The sequence below is a fragment of the Diabrotica undecimpunctata genome, chromosome 2 (genome assembly GCF_040954645.1).
Source record: "Diabrotica undecimpunctata isolate CICGRU chromosome 2, icDiaUnde3, whole genome shotgun sequence".
In the NCBI taxonomy this organism is placed as follows: domain Eukaryota; kingdom Metazoa; phylum Arthropoda; class Insecta; order Coleoptera; family Chrysomelidae; genus Diabrotica; species Diabrotica undecimpunctata.
In genome coordinates this window covers 168,534,561-168,556,333 of record NC_092804.1, presented here as the reverse complement: position 1 = coordinate 168,556,333, position 21,773 = coordinate 168,534,561, and the positions used below count along the sequence as shown (strand labels likewise).

The 21,773-nt window shown below is 34.4% G+C and overlaps 1 protein-coding gene across 9 annotated transcripts in view; it reads left to right on the top strand.

Annotated features, from left to right (window-relative positions):
* nmo (serine/threonine-protein kinase nemo) overlaps positions 1–21,773 on the top strand; it is a 372,069-nt gene that overhangs the window by 245,780 nt on the left and 104,516 nt on the right. For all 9 annotated transcript variants that reach the window (XR_011950114.1, XR_011950117.1, XR_011950115.1 and 6 more), the window contains exon 3: positions 7,994–8,049. Coding sequence is in view for 4 of the 9 variants with exons in the window: in XM_072523946.1 (XP_072380047.1) it covers positions 7,994–8,049 (56 nt within the window). In the remaining 5 variants the exon portion in view is untranslated. The remainder of the gene's footprint in view (positions 1–7,993; positions 8,050–21,773) is intronic.

Genomic DNA, 21,773 nt, shown 5'->3' with positions numbered 1-21,773 from the left:
TAGCAAGTATTAACCACACTTTTCTTTAACCTTGGTCAAAATTTAAACCTTATGTTCTTTTTAATTAAGTGGTTACATATTTTCTAGGACACCGATGATGGAATGATGAATTCCGAAAACGAATATATACCTTTTACAAAGGATTTTAATTCATTTTTTAATATATGGTATACAGCCAAATACAGGAACGTAGATTCCTTGTGGATTTTGAAATATGTATATATATTTTTAATGTTAAGTTATCGTACAGTTTTCATACCATCACAAAAAACAAACTGTTTTGTAAGTATGAACCCTGTTTGGTTTTTTACTTATATTCTTACATCATTACTTTTTGTACAGAACTGAGGATGCTTTTAAATAATTAAAAAAAGCGAAACGTATTCTATTAAATTAATGAAGTAGTTGACGTCTTTCATTTGCCAATAATTCAAACCGATCATGACCGATCAAACCTCTGAATTCACCCGTCGAATACATTTTAATATATATACAGTAACTCTAGAGGTATTTTGCAAATCGCAATAATTCTTTGAGGCTTCGTTTTTAAGATATATTAAAAAAAAATCTCAAGATTTTATTAGATTTGATAATGAACAGTTTGGAAAAGAGACGAATTAATAAACATTTATAAGAATTTTAACATTTTTTCCATTATATATGGTTACATAAATGATCCAACTGATAGACGGTATATACAGTAGACTCCCTCTATAACGAGAACTGAAATAGCAAACTATACACCTCGTTATATCAGACACCAATAATACTGTGCATACATATGAATATGTAGTTTTAGTTAAAACAAAAAATCTGTACTTGCATTTTTTACCAACTAAATAATGTATAAAGCGTATTTTCAAGGATAACATAAACTATTGCTTCTGCAATTGGAAGAAGTCTGTCATTTTTTACTGCTTTAAATTGTCCAGTATCATTCTATCTATCATATTTTCTAAAGATGTGAAACAGTTGTATGCTTCTTCATTTGCGTTTTGTCCTTGGATAAAGTTTCTTACAACATATAAAGCACTTTCCACTTGTTTATTAGGACCTTCTTGCGTAGATTCACCGCGATTGTCTTCTCCATTTTCATCACTTTCGTCACTGTCGATAACGCGCGCCGCCGGCGGATTTATTACTTCCGTGATAATTTCACTATCCGTCGGAAGATCAAAAACAATGACGTCATCATCAATGCCAATGAATTCAGCAAACTCGTCATCATTGTTCAGTTGGGTTAGTTCTTGACCTTGCTGTTGTAACCTCAACATTTTCTGATGGTTTTTTTTATCTACGATTGTTCATGCTTTGTGGATGAAATTTATGGCATATAATAAGGTAACAGGGGATTCACTACGGTTTTCCACATTATTCAGGATCTGCTTAACTAAAAGTTTTCTGTAGTGAACTTGAAGGGACCTTATGATGCCCTGCTCCTTCGGTTGCAGAACTGTGGCTGATCTTCTCCATACACGGACTCCTAAATGGGCTTGTGCGTTGCTGTTTACTGTGTCTTCCCAGCGCTTTCTTGGTTTTCCAACCGTTCTATTTCCCTGCATTCTAGCATTCAGTGCTCTTTTTGGTAGCCTATCCTCTCCCATTCTTATCACATGTCCGGCCTATTGCAGTCTTTGTATTCTAATGAAGTCTGACAGTGGTGCTTCCTTATAAAGTTGATAAAGCTCGTTGTTCTATCGACTTCTGAAGATTCCGTTTTTTCTCACAGGTCCTAGTATTCTCCTCAGTACTTTCCTTTTGAATGTATCGAGTTTGCTTTTGGATGTTTCTTTCAGGACCCATGCTTCACTGCCATAGCCTGCTATTGGTCGAATTAAGTTTTTATAAATTCTCATCTTTGTATTTCGGTGGACATGTTTAGACCGAAATATATGGGAGAGGGCAAAATAAGCTCTGTTTGCCTGCGTTATTCTCTTCTGTATTTCTCCATCTTCTGATCCGTCGGCATATATTTCTACTCCCAGGTACGTAAACTTTCCAACCGTTTTAATGTCATCTTCATGTATAATGTTTAGCGGGACTATATTTTTTCTTGTCTATATCATTATGTGCCAGATATGATACTGTATACTTTAGTGCTAGGTTAAACAATGTTGGGGCCAGCCCATCTCCCTTTTAGTCCCTGCGAAATTTTGGAAAAGCCTGTCCGGTAGTTTTGTATTCGTACACATGCCTGAGTTTCATCCATTGTGGCTTTAATGAGTCTAATTAGCTTGTGTGGTATTGCCAATTCAGCCAATATATTGTAGAGTCTGTTCCTTTTGACTGAGTCGTATGCCTGTTTGAAGTCTGTAGACTTGTTGTGAACATCAATGTCATGTTCCCATGATTTACTCAAGATCTTTTTGACTGTAAATATTTGATCCAGTGTCGATTTTCCCCGTCGGAAGCCTGTCTGACACTCTCCAATAATATTTTCTGCTAGTGGTTGCAGCCGCTGGTTTATAATATACGTGAGGACTTTATTTGCTGTACGTAGTAGAAAAATTCCACGGTAGTTTTTGCGCTGGAGTTTGTCTCCTTTTTTATAGATCGGGCATACTAACTTTTCTTCCAGTCGTCGGGTAATTTCTCTTCTTGCCATATGTCTTTGATCAGCGCGTGGATGTGACTTGCTAGGTAGTCGCCACCTAATTATACAATTCTGTTGGTATTTCGTCAACTCCCGGGGCTTTATTGTTTTTCTGGGCCTTAATAGCTTCGACAACTTCCTCTATGGTTGAAGCTTCTACTCCATTCTCTACTTCATTCTCTTCTACGTAGTTCGTACCTATTTAATCTTCCATGTCTACTTGTGTACCAAGTAGGGTCTGAAAATAATCCTTCCAAGTTTCTGTGATTTCTGTTGGTCACTGATTATTTGCTCACTTTCAACTTTACATAGACTTGTTTGAGGTTTATACCCACTTTTTATCTTTTTTAGCTATTTGTAAACCCCTCTAATTTCGTTGCTTTTGAAATTTTCTTCCATTTTTTCTATTTGTCCATTTTCATAGGCTTTTTTTTTATTTCTACATATCTTGTCTGCTTTCCGTTTTGCGATTTCAAATGATGTTCGTCTTTCCCGTGTTCTTCTTGTTATATGAATTTTGTGTGCTTTATTTCTTTTCTCTATCGCTTGTCTGCACTCGTCATCGAACCATGCTCCTATTCTCGCCTTTTTCTTGTTTCCCAGGGTGGACGCTGCCGCTGTCAGTACTGCTGTTTTGATATTATTCCATTTGCCCTCTATGGAGTGCAGTTCTAGCGTCCCTTCTTCTTCGAACTTCTCTTTACATTCCTGAATCTTCAGTTTTTCCAGGTCCCGTTTGTTTATTCTTTGTTGTCTTTCCTTTATTGCTTTGTTAACTCTGCATCTAAATTTGGTTTGGAGTAAAAGATGGTCTGATCCACAGCATGCTCCTCATTGTGTTCTCACATCTGAGATACTACTGGCTGCCCTTTTGTCTATATTAAAAGTTATTAACATTTATAAATTACTACAAAAATAAGTGTTTTTTACAATTATTTCGGTCAATTGTTTGTGTATTTTACTTTGGAAACTCTCAAAATAAAGCAGTTTTTATGATCTACAACTTTTATTTGAAACATTTTTTTCTAGAATGTATAATAAACTGTTTATAGGCAAAAAACTATGTTTTTCACTTTTTAATAATGTTAAAAAAACAAAACAAAATCAGCTATACTTCTTCACGGATTTTTCATCAGCTACCTATCATATATCGTTTAGAACGTTCAAATATCTGTATAAGATTTTTTCAGCTTTTTTCTTTATTGACGAGTGTAAAACTTGTCTAAAAATTTATAAAATGATAAATATAAAAGTCCTCTCGTATGTCGGAATAGATAACGTAACTTCAATATTATCAATTATTTTAAATGAATTTCCTTTATATATTTCGTGTCGTCTGTGACATTTCATTCCCCTATTTTCGTGCGCGTGGTATTTCCGCCTACCAATTTCTTTATCGTCTCAATAAAAAAGACAAAAATATCGTGTTTCTTTCAGCGTGATGTATTAATATATCTCGTTGTCATTATTATTAGAATTTTCCAGTGGGTATATTATGTGACGAATTTGAATAGCGACCGGTGTCCCGCATCTATCGCTTCGTTCAATGGTTTTTTTATTAACGTGCAGGAACGTACTTATGCCGAGGTACCTACTATGTCAATCAAATGCTTCTTTAAAATAAGTAAAACCATTCAGTAATGTGCGTAATCTAGTCTATTAGGTAAAATACACTAAACATATTTTCGTATTTTCCAGTTTACATGGTACATTGAGTACCATGGTGGTCATTATTTTTTTTATATGGTATGGCCTTTGGTAATACTATTATATTTTGAATAAAATCCTTTATAAAAAGGTATATAAAAAACCCAGTTGGGCTATGTTAAATTGGCAAAACGTTTTCGGAATAAGTATTCCATCATCAGTACCAAGTTAATACATGGATGTAGCCACTAAATATGGGGTTACAAACCCTTTAAAAATTGCTAATTGAAATTTAGTTTACATAATGTCTGTTTTACAATTTAGATGGTAAAGTTACCGTTGGATTGGTAACATGGTGACATATGACTCTGCAATAAGTTGCAAGTCCTGAGACGGTATGTCTACGAGGACTTCAATAAAGCAACTCACAATTGAGTTGCTTTATTGAAGTCCTCGTAGACATACCGTCTCAGGACTTGCAACTTATTGCAGAGTCATATGTCACCATGTTACCAATCCAACGGTAACTTTACCATCTAAATTGTAAAACAGACATTATGTAAACTAAATTTCAATTAGCAATTTTTAAAGGGTTTGTAACCCCATATTTAGTGGCTACATCCATGTATTAACTTGGTACTGATGATGGAATACTTATTCCGAAAACGTTTTGCCAATTTAACATAGCCCAACTGGGTTTTTTATATACCTTTTTATAAAGGATTTTATTCAAAAATTTTTAATATATGGTATACAGCCAAACACAGGAACTTAGTTTCCTTGTGGATTTTACTATTATATTTGTCCTTTATAAATAACAATAAACAGATCTCACAAGACTAGACGTTCACAAAGATAGATGGACACTGAAAGAAAGATGGGAAAATTATAGAGAATACTACTCGAAAAGGCAAAGAAGAAAGTAAAATAGAACATTAAAGAGAAGAAAATGTTAAAACGAAGATATTAAAGATTTTGTAAAGAAAAAGAAACCAACATGAAAAAAATTCATTTAGACTTCAGATCAAAGAGACAGAAGAATACAACACTAGAAGGGAGGAAGCGGAACAGTCAGTAAAAAAAGCGAAAAGGGAGAGTTGGAAAAGAAATAACAGGGAAGTGATTGATTAATCAATAACAGAAAATTATGGACAAGAATTAAAAGACTAAGAGGTCATAAAAAGAAAGAAATAAGAGCAGAGAGGCAGTCAAAACCAACTAAACGCCAAAAAAAGAGGAAGTACTAAAAATATGAAAAGAATTCTACCAAAAAAAAAAAAAAAATTACGAAACACAATTTGAAGCGGAATACATTCAAGAATAATGTTTTTGTTTTTTGTTTATATGGCCTTAGCATTGCCAATTGGCCAGACTATTTCAAGAGGAATATTCAGACAACAATCTAGAAATAGAACAAAAAAAAAAGGAAAGAAACAGTACGAACCATTAAAGTGGGGAAAGCTTAGGGAAAAGATGATTTAGCACCAGAAATGATAAAATGGTTAGGCGGCAAAGGAGTAGATTAAAAGAAGCTTGGAGAATAGTGACGATCTCCAAAAATTGGGAAAACAATTTAATAATACCCATTCATAAAAAGGGAGATCAAGCACTCTGTGGAAACTACACAGTATGTAGTATGCCTTGCATAGGTATGAGAAACATTTTCGTAGTGAGAAGGATAATAGAAAGAAGATTGAAGGAGGGCGAAGAGCTCTTCCTAGCCTTTACAGATCTAAGAGGAGCTTTTGACAGGGTAAATAGGGAGCAAATAATGAGTTACTTAGAGGACATAAAAGTACCAGGAAAACTAATAGCAGCAATTAAATCCACCAGTAAGTACAGATATCAGGAAAGACATTGACGTAATTTGAGATAAGAACGGTATAAAACAGGAAAAAGGTCCGAGTCTGCTCTCATTCATAATTATAATGAACAAAATAGTAAAAACATACGAAAAAGGAAGCCAATCTGGACACAATTATAGGAATCTACATCCATAAAAGGTTGTGATCTTCTCTATGCAGAGGACGCGACTTGGTTCTTAAGAGCGTAGGCGCAAAATTTCGGGCCAATGCTTTTTAAATGCATTCATTTTTTTCGAATCCTAAAAAAACTAATAAGTATTTTTAAAAAATTTAAACGCAGAATTAAAGACTACATTATTACTGAGGGCCAAAAGTCCCTGAAAACGTCTATAATGTTTATTTTAATAAGTTACAGGGGTGAAAAAAAAGAGAAAATTTAGTGATTTTTAATTTCAGATATCTCATTTAAAAAAACTTTTTGTTTTTTCTAAGGGACTTTCGGCCCTCGGTAATAATGTAATCTTTCATTCTGCGTTTAAATTTTTTTAAAATATTTGTTAGTTTTCTCAGGATTCGAAAAAAATAATTGCATTTAAAAAGCATTGCTCAATAAACCCATGTGATATCGAATACAGTAACCAATATGATATTCAACGATCGATAACGCTCATGGAACAAGAAGAAGGAAAACAAATTGAGACTGGAGTTATTTAAAGGTATAATCTAAAACCATTATGAAGAGCTAGGACGGTATTCTACCTTCATGTTTCACCCCTCTCTATAGATTTTTTACAGAGTTACACACTTGTCCTTTGATTTACTGTAATTATGGCAAATCTTGTATAATCCACTTAACTTTGGGTTAGAGTCTTTACTATTCCTTTATCTATCGTTTTATCATATCGAAGGCTCTTTAGAGATCAATGAAAACGTGCATTAGTCGTTTTATTTTGCGTTTTTGTGTGTTAGGTTTTTAGCGTTAAAGCTAATTATTGATGTCAAAACCCAAGCGAAAGCCACTTGCTTTATTGATTGATGGACTTTTAATTTGTTCTCTAGTTTATAATTGTTTTGGTAGATAAAGTTTATATAAATTATTGGACTCCTTCTTATTTAATTGATTTTCAGGATAACACCTCTACCTTTTTTCTAGCACTATAAGATATATAATGTACTTAAAGATTTATGATTGTTTAAAAGCCGTGCCTGGTACATGAATTGTAATATAAATAGGTCGCGTCATGACTTCACACGAATGAATAAAGTGTAAGTGGAGTTTCGTCTACACTTTTTTTTCCATAATTAATAGATAACATATTTAATGCTGTTTGCTGATTAAATTTTTGACGGTTTTAAACAGCTGGCTAAAGCAACAACGTTTCGTGTTCGTGAATCTTGCTTTCCGGGTTCTTTATTTAGATATGTGAAAACAAAGTGGTTTGATTATACGTTATGTGTCAGTTGTTTTGTTCTGAAATCGTGTTAAAACTATTGAACTATTATTATAAATCTAATTTATTATCTTTATTTATTATAAAATGTTTTAACACTTAGTTTATAGTCTTTATTTAATTTATATATAATCTTACACCTAATTTATTTTACACTATTTCCACTAATCTAATTTATATACTACATTTATTTTCCGCGTTACAATTCAAACTCGACTCATACGCATACAACAGTAAAACTGTAAATAATTCACAATATTCGTACCCCCCAAAACCTGACCCCCTTAAAACTTATTCAAAACTGTTTTTCTTTTCAATTTAGCTATAAAATAGGTTACGATACAATATACTTCAAGCATTTTTGTTTCAAATATTTATTATTAAAATTATTTATTACTTATTAATTGTTTAGAGCTTTAATAATGAGCTTTTTATTATACATTTTTATTGCAAATCGACGTGATAGTTAATATTTATAATTGTTTTTTTGTTTTCAGGTTCTCTCCGCCTTAGACATTCTTCAACCCCCACACCTGGATTTCTTCCAAGAAATGTATCCTTTTATTAACAAATACTTAAAATAATTTCTATTTTATAAGTTTAGGGTAAGTACTTACTGTACAGTCAATATTATTTATGCATCACACCCTGCATTTAGAACTCACAAAAAAGTATTTGCCGATGGATAAATACAGTAGCGCACCTAGAATCTTCCTCTGGGGGGGTTTTGGTTTGGCACCGAAATTTTTTTTATGATGCTACCTCCATTTTGAGTCCTTAAAATTTGTGAGTAACAGTGTCGGAATAGGGTCCGAGGGGGGGTTTAAGCCTCAAAACCTCCTCTGGGTGCGCCACTGGATAAATATAAGAATATTATTTACATCTGACTAAATCATCTTTAATTAGATTGAATTAAGTTCTCGTATCTATCGCAGCATGAACAAACGGCATATTAATTCGTAATATGTTTACTGTAAGTTGCATATTAATGATTTTGGAAAAATTTCATTTGAAAGTAATATAGTACGTTCTGCGCTCAGCGACACTAGGATTTGGTATATGACCGTTTCAGTAAGTATTGGGACTATAATAAGTTAAAACAAATTAATGATAAGGCCTAAAAATCTCTCTTCAGTCCTGACCCCTGAGTGGTCATCGTGATTGTCAGTCTCCAATGATCTCTGTCTCTGGTCATTTCTTTTAACTCATGCATTTTGTTAAGGTACTTGTTTTAATTGTTGGAAATAGAGCTGGAAAGCCATTTGCTGACCTTAGCTCATTTAAAATTGAATTATTTGTGCTGTAGTCGGTCCACAGTCTATAGGCGTATAAATAACATGTAAAAACTATCTTGAATACTACGTCTAAAGAAGTAATACAAGAAAAATACCATAATGAAGTACTCTACATTACTTTAGGTCCATTACATTTATATTTGCTGTAAAAATGTAGGAAACTAGCAGCATTCACATACCATTGTTCACGAAATATTTTTCATGTTACGTCTCTTTTCGACGTACAGAGCCTAAAATACGAAATGAAGCCAGCAGATATCAAAGATATCCATCCATATCACAATTGACGGAGATTAATACAGATAATTTCCTATTTCGACAGTGTTGTGACAGTGTATTTATTTACAGCTAATTTAGCTAATTATTTAAACGTTAGATTGATTTTTGTGTAATATAATATTTTCAGTTTCAGCAGTATTACTGTAGAATATTTCGACCTGTTCTCTTAAATCGGACCTTCTTTCTATAAGATCAAAACAATTTTCATTCAACCAGTGAATGCATGTGAAAAAGTTAATAATTCTGCCTATGCCATTTAAACTTACTGTTTAATCTACTTCAAAACTTTTACTAGAATATATTACTGATGGAGTATTTTGTTTTCCAAGTTTAAGGAAATAAATGACTTTGTCTTCTTTGGCTCTGGCAGTTAAAATTACAAGTATGTCGACATCTTCCGCTGTAATCATTTTCTGCAAATCTGATTCCATCTAGGGGTTCCATGGATCGAGTATGAATGAATGTGTTTGTATAAGTTTCTAACGTACAGAAACAAAAAAAAACACCGCTAACTTACATTATTATGCTTCCAATTGGATTTCTCCATTTTTTCCAAAAAAAAATTATTGGTTTTTTAACCATAACTTTTTTATTTTTTACCTTAGAAAGTTCTGTAAAAAAGCATTTTGTAGGCTTTTACAAGAGCTACAAGGCTGTTATTATTAAATCCTTTTAAAAGTCTCAGTTTTAAAAAGGAATGACTTTTAAAGCGTTGGTAAAGGTAGCTTTTGCGTGTTAGTACAAGTTTTAATTGTCAATATCTCACTCAATTTTTGCCGTACAAAAAACGTTCGCAAACCAAATTCTTGGGAATTAGAACAGCTACAATTTTATACCTAAACATTTTTTCGTATCTCTAATGCTAATCTTTCTATTTTTAAGAAAAGGACATTTTTTACCAAACTACAAAAATTCGTTATTTGCTTTTAACTCAATTTTTTTTAAACTAATCATTCTAAGTCAGTCAAACTTCTAAAATGTATTAATAATACATAATTAAAGAAGACTGAACAAGGCCAACGACTAATTTTAATTAGGGTGGTAATTGGGAGGTTGTTTCCGCTCACTTTCTCGCTGAAAAAAATGAAAACTAACTTTCTTTTCATCATGTCACTCAATTTTTGTGCCAGACTTTTTTAGGTTTTTTAGGTAAGATAGGTCTTTTTAAATACTTTAAATCAGTTTTTATAAGTTATCCTCGAAAAATAGTTTTCCCGTCATTTGACTTTGAAACTCCAAAATTTAGCATTCGACAAAGAAGAGCTAACCTATACTAAAGTATAGCTTGGTTAATATTAGTCTCAAAGAAAATTAAAAAAAAACCGATTTGTTTATTTTTTCAAAAGGTACATTTTTGTTATTTACAGTTTTTTGATAAAACGAATAATCTTTGAGTTATTGGCAGAAAACTGATTAAAAACATTGATTTTTTCGATATAAAATTAACACTTACACTAGCGAATGAATCTAAAACTATTAATTTTATCAAAAAAAAAAATGTATAGATCATTTTTTGCTTACAATTAATTTTTCTACCAATTTTTGCAGTCAAAATATAATAAAAAATTTCCGCTCCCGAGATGGGGTGGCACCTACCCTCATGGTAAAAGCGCCTTTCGGCATTATATATATTTTGATCCTTGGACTATCCACTACTTATTCGCAAATTTTTAAGTAAATCGATCTTTTTCGAAAAAAGTGCAAGGTGAAAACCTTCGGTTCCTGGACTAAGTGTTTCATTCCATAACATTTTTTATATCCATTGGAATATATTTCATGTGTTTTTGACATATATTTTGTGGTCTCTTTAATATTTTTGTAGCAGAAGCATTCCTGCAGGCTGAGGAAAGCTGATGACTAATAACAAATACTTATAGAAGAGGAAAAACCGTCGGTTCAGATAAAATACCGACAGAAGCTATACAGTTTATTCAAACAAGTACAATAGCATTCTTGATTGATCTATTCAACACTATATATATACGGGTATAATGGTGACATTATTACCAATGGATGGTTCGAGTCCAGCTTTATTCATTTGTTAAGGAAAGTGAACGCTAAAGAGTCGATATAGCACTCCAAGAAGGGATATAGTAATAGATATCAGTAGTCCCGGTGCTAGGGTATAAGGTGCCCGCCTACAAAACTAGCATAGGCGCCCTTCGGTTTTTTTTTACTTAATTGTATTTATTTAATCGTTTGGCAATCGTTTTATGTTAATTGAATGCAACACTAGATGATGTTCTTTTAACTGCACAATAAGCTCACAAATTATTGTGTATTACTAAGCAGATATAAGCTCCTGATAAAGTAAATTTTATGTAAAATGTTTATTTTATTACAAATCAGTCATTTAGGCTCCTAACTGCTGACACAACTGACACAAAACCTTTAAAAAACTTAAAAGAAATTTAATGAAAATTAACAAAGCATTTCAAATAAGTGCAAATTTGTTTATTTTTTAAAACAATATATTTACCAATAAATTCTATTAATGCACGGTAGGAACAAACACAGATTAGCGTAATATGACTGGAATTGAAATTTAAAAAATTATTTTTTCTATTTTACTACTTTGTATAACACTAGCAGAAAAACAGCTCATTTTGGCGCTCTCCAAACGGGAGCGCCCACCTGAAATGCAGGCCCGTTATCATCGGCCCTGGATCAGAGATACCTTTAACAGTAGCGCACCTAGAATTTGCCTCTGGGGAGGGTTTTGGTTGGTCACCAAAATTTTTTTTATGATGTTACCTCCATTTTGAGTCCTTAAAATGTGTAAGTAACAGTGTCGGAATAGGGTCCTGGGGGGAGTTTAACCCCCAAAACCCCCCCTCGGTGCGCCACTGACCTTTAATAAAATTAAAGGTGTCCTTTTCGTTTTTTTTTCTTTTCACTATAATTTTGTTCTCTTGCGTCTCTCATCATACTTTATAAATATTTTTTTCGTACTGAGTTAAATGTAACACAAAATGCGTGACATTAGAATTCTCATATTTGTAATATAAATTTTAAATCATATCACATACACATGTCAATATACTCTACTGTATCTCATCTAACGGCCAAAGAACGCGTTGCTTTTTCCGTACCATTTAATCCTGTTCATATTGTTAACCTTTTGGGGTCGAGCCTAAAGTACATAGTCGTAGCGTTTTTAATTTACAACTTCCGCCAGCGGTTAATTGCCTATTTAAAAATGACTTGGATTAACTTTGTTCATTCAGTGGTTGTGCCGAACGCCTGGTCACACTCGAGATACACAATTAAGATATACGACTACGACAATTTCAACCTCTGTAGTTGTGAAAAACTATCATTGAATCATTGGTATCGTTTGTTATACTTAAATACACGTAACGTCAAGAAGTGACTTTTGTATGAAGGTTCAATCACATTCAAAAGTAACAAATTCTACGTTTCTGAAACGATATGTTTGGAATTTTGCACAATTTTAACATATTCACCTAATATAGTGCTAAAAACGTATTTTAATTTGTAGAAAATGTCATAAAAGCACAAGAAATATCGTTTGAATGTCTCGAATAGGAAAATTGGTCATATTAATGCGAACATGTGGCTTTTAAATCTATTAACGCATTCCAGGAATCCACATATGAGCCCATAAATTAACGTCTTTACTATACCACTCATCCATTGGGCCAGTCACTTTACTCGCGAATCACCATCAAGGTAATGTAAACTTTATTTACTGTGCTGCGGAATAGCTGGATTCATGTTGCTCCAAACACTTGCACAAGTACGCGCAAGTCCATATTTTCCTTTGTTTCGTGTACTATGTTCAAAATGTTGTAGGTTTCGACGTTCTACTGTTATCCTCATGTCATATTGACATATACTGCTTTGTTTGAACAATATCTGACGGGAATGAGGCTTTAACTTCTTAAGTTACTTATGTACTTAAGATTTTTTTAATTTAATTATCCAGGCCTTAGTATGTTAGCTTCTACAGGTAGACTTTATCGCAGTGAATAGACCAAATATGAATCAACTTGAAGAATGATAGGAATAGCTTTTATCAGAACGAGCTTGCGTAGGTAATTTGATTTGTCCAAGACAGCTATTAAAGAATCAGAAGCATACAGTAGCAAATTTATCAGTGGTATTTATATGCCAATCAGCTAACTGTGGGACAGTTTGAAATATAACAGAATATTTTTCCTCTTCAATATTAGCCTGCTAAATTGTTTAAATTATCGCACCATCTTTTTCTTGGCCTGCCAATACTTCTTCGTGCATATGGTGACTTATCTCGTGCTATTCGTACTATCCTATCCTCTGCCATTCTACTAATGTGTTCGTTCAACTTCTGTTTCCGTTTTGTCACCCATCCATTTATGTCTTTTATATTGCATGATCTTCTTATGTTTTCGCTTCTGTCCCCATCCAACAGACTTTTCCCTGATATTCGTCGGAGTATTTTCATCTCTGTTGTTTCTAGTAGTCTTCTCGTTTTAGATGTGTGAGGTTTTGTCTCCGCCGTGTATTTTAATATAGGTCTAGTTGCTGCTTTATAGATTCATGTTTTTGTGTCTTGTCTTAGGTGTTTGTTCTTCCAGATTGTGTCATTAAGTTAAGTTTTACTTGCTTTTAAGCTTTGTTGTCGTACTTCTTCTTCAACATATCCGTAACTAGTTATATCTATTCCCAGATATCTAAACCATGCTTCCTGATTTATTTTCCCATCAATTTCGATTTTACATCGTAGGGGGTATTTAGTTGTCATACATTTGGTTTTTTCTGTGATGATATTATCATATTGTATTTCTTGGCTGTTGTATTCAAGATGTGTGTTAATCTTTGGAGCTCGTCTTCTGTCTCGGCGATTAATGCGGCGTCGTCTGCATAACATAAGATTTGAATTGCTTTGTTCCCCATTCTGTAACCATGACCTTTACGTACTGCTTGTATTATTTCGCTCATTATTATATTAAAGAGTAGTGGCCTTAACAAGTCACCCTATATGACTCCGCTTTGTACTGGTATACACAGTGTTAGTTTTCCATTTATCTTTGCCTGTATTCGATTATCGAAGTAGATGTTTTCGATATTTTGTATAATATTGATTGGTATGTTACTTTTATACAGTAGGTGTAAGACGTCTTCGACTTGGATGCGATCAAAAGCTTTTGTCAGGTCTGTAAAACATAGATATATTGGTTTATTGTACTCGGTGGCCTTTTCTGTGATTTGTCTTAGTACAAATATGTATTTCGTATTCTTCTATAGGTGTCTCGAGATTCTGGAGTATTTGATGTTTTGTACTTCGTGTAGACCTCTCGTTTCTCTTTACATTTCTCTTTAATTTCTTTTCTCAACTATGTTGTATTGTTGCTGGTTGTTGTTGTTGTTTCTTTTGTTCAGTATGACTTTTGTATGCGTTTTCCTAGAGCTTCTGTTGCTGCTTCTTCAAGGTTGTTTTTAATTTTCTCCCAGCTCGCGTTTATATCTTCTATGTCGTCTATTTGCTGAAATACTTCTACGATGGTTATATAAGTTGGACCAAGAAAAGTCAAGGACGTTTAGAACATGTTCAAATTCCATAGTCTTTATAATTTATTCAATCTAGAAATTCTTAATCTAGAAAATATATACAATAAATGTATATAAATGGTTAGGAAATCTGTATATCTTCTATACGAGTACACTTATTATTACTTATCCAATGAATCAATGAATCAACTGTTAAGAACTAAATGGACGGTCAACCATATAGAATAAAAATAAATTTATTGCGAACTTGAATGTAATTAATTTCTTCAAACAACGTTGAAGGCTTGCATGTGGTACGAAATCATATCCTCGAAGTGGGGGAGATAATAGTTACTCTAACTGAGTTGTTAAAGACTATTCAATATAGGAAAATATGTCTTTTGTCCACTTGTCCACTTGAAGATCCACCTTTTATATTATAAAAAGCTTGCGGTTATATACAGTTTCTCTACAACCTCTTGAAGATCCTTGTAGAAGAGATACTCCAACTACAAAATAATCCTCAATACAATTAAATCTCAAAAGAATCCAAATTAAAATTCTCAAAATATATGGTCCATCGGTCTGTTGTCAATATATGTGGTCACTTCAAGAAACCAAACAACACAGCCAAAACCAAAAATGAATTATTTCGATTTGAAACCTTGATAGATACTACAGCGACCTTGATCCGTCATCCAACACAGTACTGAAATTCTTCCGTTAGCCACATGTAAAACAGGCCTTATGGCTAGGCAACTCATTATACATTGTAGACATTTTTAATGTAACAGTATCACGGGCTATATATTTCCATTAAAAAAAAATTGGGTGACGTATTTTTGACAAATTTGAATAAATATCAATTTCATATGAAACACAAAAAATTGGGTATGTACTAAGTAATACAATGTAGGTATTAATATTTTTAATAGTTTTATGTACTGAAATGTCACAAAAATAATGAACAAGGGTTTTTTTGATCAGTTGTCCAACAATTGATTAATTTAGGTTATTAAAATAGTTTGAGAGATCGGGTAAGACACTTTCGTGATTTTGGGAAATGGAAATATCTGAAATACATAATATATTAACAATTTAATATCTATCATGCTTCTCTATACAAACGTTTTCGTGTTGTTAATGTTTCCATAACGCCCTAGATGGTTGTTAAATCTTTTTCCATTAATTTGAATATTCAATCAGCCAACAATGATATACTGTAATGTCGCACAAGCAATTAAAAGTTTTATAACGGTTATAAATCGAACATTTCCGATAACAGGTTAACCGTAAAAAATACAGCGAATTGAGGTTTTTGAGTGGTTCGATTTATTGGAAAATTTTGCGTATATGTATATATACAGAATGCGGCATTAGTGCGATGAAGTCCGACCGTGAAAACAAGCTGCATCCTCTGATGTTTGCACCTGTTCAATTGTTCAAGTGTCGTCACGCTCACTGATAAGTCGGGTCTTTTTTCTTTTCGTCTCTTTGTCTTTTTCTTTTCGTCACGTTGTCTGTTAAGTTGTGCATAGTGCTGTGTTGCGCATTCAGTGTTGTACATAGGTCTACGGTTATTTCCTCCAGTGCTGTACATAGGTCTACGATTATTTCTTCCAGTGCTCTCTATAGGTCTACGATTCTTTTGTCCACGGCTTCCGTCCGGTTTCTTTGCCTTACCAATCACCACCAACTTCAGTTTGTGGCATTCTGTAACGTTGCTGTAACGTCCCAAACCCGATGTGTCAAAACTGTTTTTTTGCTTTTGCAGCAGGTCTCTTCATCTGTGTTCTTGTATTTAACAGTTTTTTTGGAATGCCTCTTTTCTTCCATCCTAAATACATGCATCCTAGATACAGCATGTGCATTGAAGACGCTGTAGGCAAACATACTGAGATAAAAGTCATTCTTCACCTTTCACGGTGAGGTGGATTGGGTGGAAGTTGGGATGGGGGTTAGCGTGAGAGTTGGCGTGGGCGTTGGCGCGAACATTTCTGACAGCGGGATTTTGATTGGAGGTTGGAGGACGATATTGTCTTTATGACAGGTCATGTGGAAGGTAACCGGATGCCGTCATCTCTTTTTATGAGAAAATTTGGCGTTTTTTCAATTTCTGTGACTTCTAGAATAATTCTTGGTTTATAGAAGCAAATGGGAGCTATGGTACTGGAGTTTTCGAAATCAATTTTGTAACTTATATGAAGAGGGTGTTGACCTAGAGCTGAAATTTCATCGTTCGCCATGGAATGGCGAACAGAAATGGAATGTTCATAAATCCTATTTTGGATTCTACGATTTATTTGGCCTATATAGGTTCGGGGGCAGTCTGTACAAAAAATTTCATAAACTCCGTGTTTTTCATTTGGAATTTTTGTTGGAGGGTAAATATTGTTTTTATTCCGCTTGATTTAAGAATTTTGTCGATTTTGTCAGTGACACCTTTGATGCAAGAACGAAAAGCTTTTGGATGATGAGGATCTGAGTCTTTGGGTTGAGATTAAGTGGGAGATTGATGTTTGTGGATCAATCTGTGGATAACCGTTTCGGATGAGGGCGTATTTTAAACTAGAGATCACGGCGGGCCTGCTTGCATCATCGTATTGATCTGGAGACACGGTTATTAATGACTGAATTAATTTGTAAAGGTATATGATGAGAGTTGGCATGCAAGTAACGATTGATATGGGTGGGTTTTCGATATACAGAGTGATGAGAACCTTGAGATTATTGGGTCTGTTAGTTATTGCTTCAATGTTTCCGCTATTTCCATTTTCAATAAGCACTTTGTTTTATAAACATTACATTACACGATTATAATTTTTGCACTCTTTAAGAGTTTAAGATGAAATGCATTCTATCCATTTTTCCATCTAAGTGCTTATTGAAAATGGAAAATAGATGAAACGTTTACGCAATAATTAAGTGTTTTATTTACATTTATAGAGCCTAGTATTCGTCTCAATACCTTTCTTTCAAAGATGTCCATGTTTACAGATTTTGAGATCCAGCTCAGCCAATATCTTAAAAAAAAACGTTGATTTTCGACCAGCACAAAATTGAAGGTAACGATTCTTACAGAGACTAATGCTCCCAGCAGAAAGGATGGAAAACTCAAAATCTCATAATTTGAAACAAGTATTGCATATATCCGTTAGTGAGGCGATTGATACAATTTTTTGTAAAAATATTTACGTCTTTATAATGGGACCACCGCGTGGAGTCTTATGTGTGTGGCCATAAATTAACTACGATAATTTACGACCTTGCGCATTATGGGCCGTCAACCGAGATATATATTTTTGTATCTCCTTTCCGTCATTTAACAGATAGCGTTTTATATCTCTGCTCCTTTGTCAAATACTTGTTTTTGTTTACTACTCGTTACTGCTCGTCATTAGCAACTTGTTCCAAAAAGAACTTTATCAAGGCAATATAAAAGTTATGGTTCGTCTTAAGGCGGGTACACATATGCGAGCAGAACTGTTCGCGAACCGTTTGTGAACGCTATATTCGTTAATTTGTACGACGGGACGAACCGCTAGCGAGCTGTTCGTTCGTTGCTCGTCAGGAACCACAGCATGTCGGTTTTTGGGACGAACACAAAGAATGTTCGCAGAACTATAAATTGTGTCTATAAATTGTTTCTGCCAAGTGTGCGATGATATCATTCTGATAAACAAAATTGCTGAACGAGCGCGGCTTATCTAAGTAGCGAGAGAAATTAATAACAGATAATGTAAACAAAATACCGAAATGTTTAGAATAACGAAGTAAATTAATTCTTGGTTTGTTATTAGATAGTTAGGGTATTGGATAGCCTGAAGATAAACATATTTTCGACGAACTCTTCGCGAACAGCTCACGAGCAGTTCGCAAACAGTTCGGCTCGCATATGTGTACCCGCCTTTAGACTGCCATAAAAAGTAAATTTATATTTTGAAAATAAAAAAACATATGGTTTGAAGCTTTTAATGTTGATTGGTTTATTTTTATTAAAAGATGTAGCTTTATGTTGGATCGAAATTAGAATTTAAAAATATGTTTTTTTTTTGCTTTATTTAGCTTTGTACAATAAGTCTGTCCACCCGTCTTAGGGCAACCGTAACGATACGGTCAGGCCTCATTCCGAAGGTGGAACATATCACGGAATTGTAAAGAAGTCTATTTCTTCATATATGTCCTATTTTGTTACCCTTTTCTCGTTTAAAGTTAAATATTATTTCGAATTTTTGACGTGACAACGTCTTAAATTAGGTTGTGGCTCGGAGTCATTCATGAAAAAGTGTAACGCCCGCTCACGTCTGTTACAGTGAGTCACCGAACGAGAGAGAGGCCCGCCGGACCGGCGAATGCCTTGCGTCTCTCTCCCACTCAAACATGATCGGTCCGCTGCGCGCGCAGTACTAGAGAATTTGGCGCGTTGAATCGGTGCGTGCTTCCGTGCTTCCGTGCTTGTGTCTCTGTCTTTCTCGAGCGTTCTTGGCGTTCAAGACACATTACAGCAGAAACACTTCCTTTCATTTCATATTTCTCCTATCATCGTCCTATCCTCAACAAAATCACTCAAATAGAAATTAGTTAAGTTTAAGTTTACATGTACAATGTTTCAGTAAACAAAATATATTTCTATAGTTAAAATTTGTGCAATTCTTATTTTCATTCAATTCCTTGTTCCTATTGTGCAATTTAATAATATTCATATCAATAAATATTCTACCGAGAAAAAGACGTTGTCACGTAAAATCTTCGCCCGTAAAACCGACTTTACAGGCAACCGATTTTTTTTTGTAGTAACTTATTATAATAAACTTCCCAAGGATAATATTAGCTGGAGAAACCTAATTTTTCAAAACGTTTTCTTTCATAGTTCATAGTTTATAGTTTCTTTACTTAGTCGGTAAGCGAAACACGTGCTTCGGGCGCTCATAAGACGGCGACTGTATGCGTTTTGCCCTTCGTGGATTTTGTGGTTCCAATAAAGCTTGCCTTTTGGATATTCGGTTAGCTTTTTGATGTGCTTCGATTTGAGCGTCAACCCGTCTCTAACCTTATTTATTTCGAGGACCCCGTCAGGCGGGAGTTTAACTAGGGCGGTCTATCTGTCAAAATTATCGCATTTATCCTCAGGTCAGCTCAGTGAGGATAGATACAAAAGGCCACTTTCCGCTTGCAGAGTTTTCAGCAAGAGGTGTCAAAAAGTCAGGACAGGGATAGCTGGCTTATGGCGGCGAAGCGTTCATAGCGCGTCGCTTTTTGATCCGTTGATGTGGGCTTTTTTTATGATTGCGAAGGCTAATTCGCCAAGAACGTGAGCTGAGAATTAGTTACGATAGTAATCTTTAATACGATAGTAATGTAAATTCGAGGTAGCAGATTCCGAAAATTGGTTCGGGCACTTACTCGATTGGGTAATGCTGCTCAGATACCATCCGTGAGATTATGTCTCTAAAGCCGCATTCTAAACGGTCGAAACAATGTTACTTTACTAGGCTAGGTAATCTTGTTCACTATGATTGTTACACTAGCTCATATTTCCTTTGAGTATTGGGTTACGGTGAGATCGATGCCATTTAATAATATTTTTAGACGAATGAACATGGATATTATATTCTTTTCGGGGAAACCATGAGTTGTCTATAAATAACTTACGGATCTTACAGCGTATTGTATTTGGTAGAGCACTTGGTATTGTTGTTTCCGCATTGCGATCAATTGACACACTTCTGGGGATTTTTTTTTTAGAATTTGAGGTTGTTTAAAGGAGACTACTGGTATCTTCTTTGTGTGCCGTGCTTGTATTCAAGCGTTGGCTATCGTCATATTGACAAGCTGATGAAATGATTCTCGGTCGGCAGCTAGATGAAACAGTTCCTCGACCGTTCGACCTGTCCATTGTCTAATTTTACGCAGCCAGGACAGTTTTTTCTTCCGACCCAACGTTTTCCTTCGATTTTGCCCTGAATGATTAACCGGAGTAAGCGATATTTAGGTCCTCTCATTATATGACCGAAGTATTGGACCTTTCTCATTTTGATGATGTTGATCAATGCTCGCTCTTTGTGCACGGTCTCTAGCACGCGTTCGTTAGATATGTGTGCTGTCCACGGGATTCTGAGCATGCGACGGCAACACCATAACTCAAACGCTTCTAATTTGTTAAGATTTTTTATTTTTGTTGTCCAGGTTTCACATCCATAGAACAAAGCGGACCAGACGTAGCACTTCAATACTCTTAGACGTGTGGTCAACGACAGACTTCTACTGCATAATACAGAACGCCAGTTAATAAAGTTTTTCCGTGCGAGTTCTATTCTGGTCGAAATTTCCTCATCACTTTCAACCCTGCAGTCAATCCAGCTACCCAGATATCTAAAGTGTTCCACCCTTTCCAGGATTTTATTATCTAATCTTAGTACTGAGTCTTCGATATTAATTTTTCCGACCACCATCCATTTTTTTTTTTTTTTGCTTTGATTGTTAAGCCCTTTTCAGTGCATTCGTTGTTTACAGCATTCAACAGGGTTTGAAGATCTTCTAGACTGTCTGCCATTATTGCGGTATCATCGGCGTATCTGATGTTCTTAATAATTTCACCACCGATCTTAACACCTTCGCGGCGAGTATTTAACGCTATTTTAAAAACTGGTTCAGTGTAGGCATTAAACAACATCGGTGACATAACACATCCCTGTCTGATACCACGCTTAATAGAAACTTTAGCTGAAACCTCTTGGTCCACTTTAACACAAGCGGTCTGATTGTAGTAAAGATTTTTAAGCAATCTAATGTCATACGTGTCCAGACCAACTGAGTCTAAGCATTGAAGTAATAATGTATGTGGTACTCTATCAAAGGCTTTTTCGAAATCTATAAAACATACGTAAAATTTTTTCCTAAACTCAATGCTCTTTTGTAAGAGTATTCGCATGCAAAAAAGAGCTTCTCGAGTACCCATACCATTTCGGAAACCAAACTGCTCATCACCAGTTATCCCCTCACAAAGTTTATATATGCGACAATGCAATATTTTCATAAACATTTTGGGACTTTTTCTTGGGAATAGTTATAAATATCGATTCTAACCAGTTGTCTGGTAATTTGCCGCTGCTGTATATCTTATTAAAGAAGGATGTGATAATCGCAACACTCTCATTATCTAATAGTTTTAACAATTCTGCAGGTATTTCGTCAGGACCAGAAGCCTTCC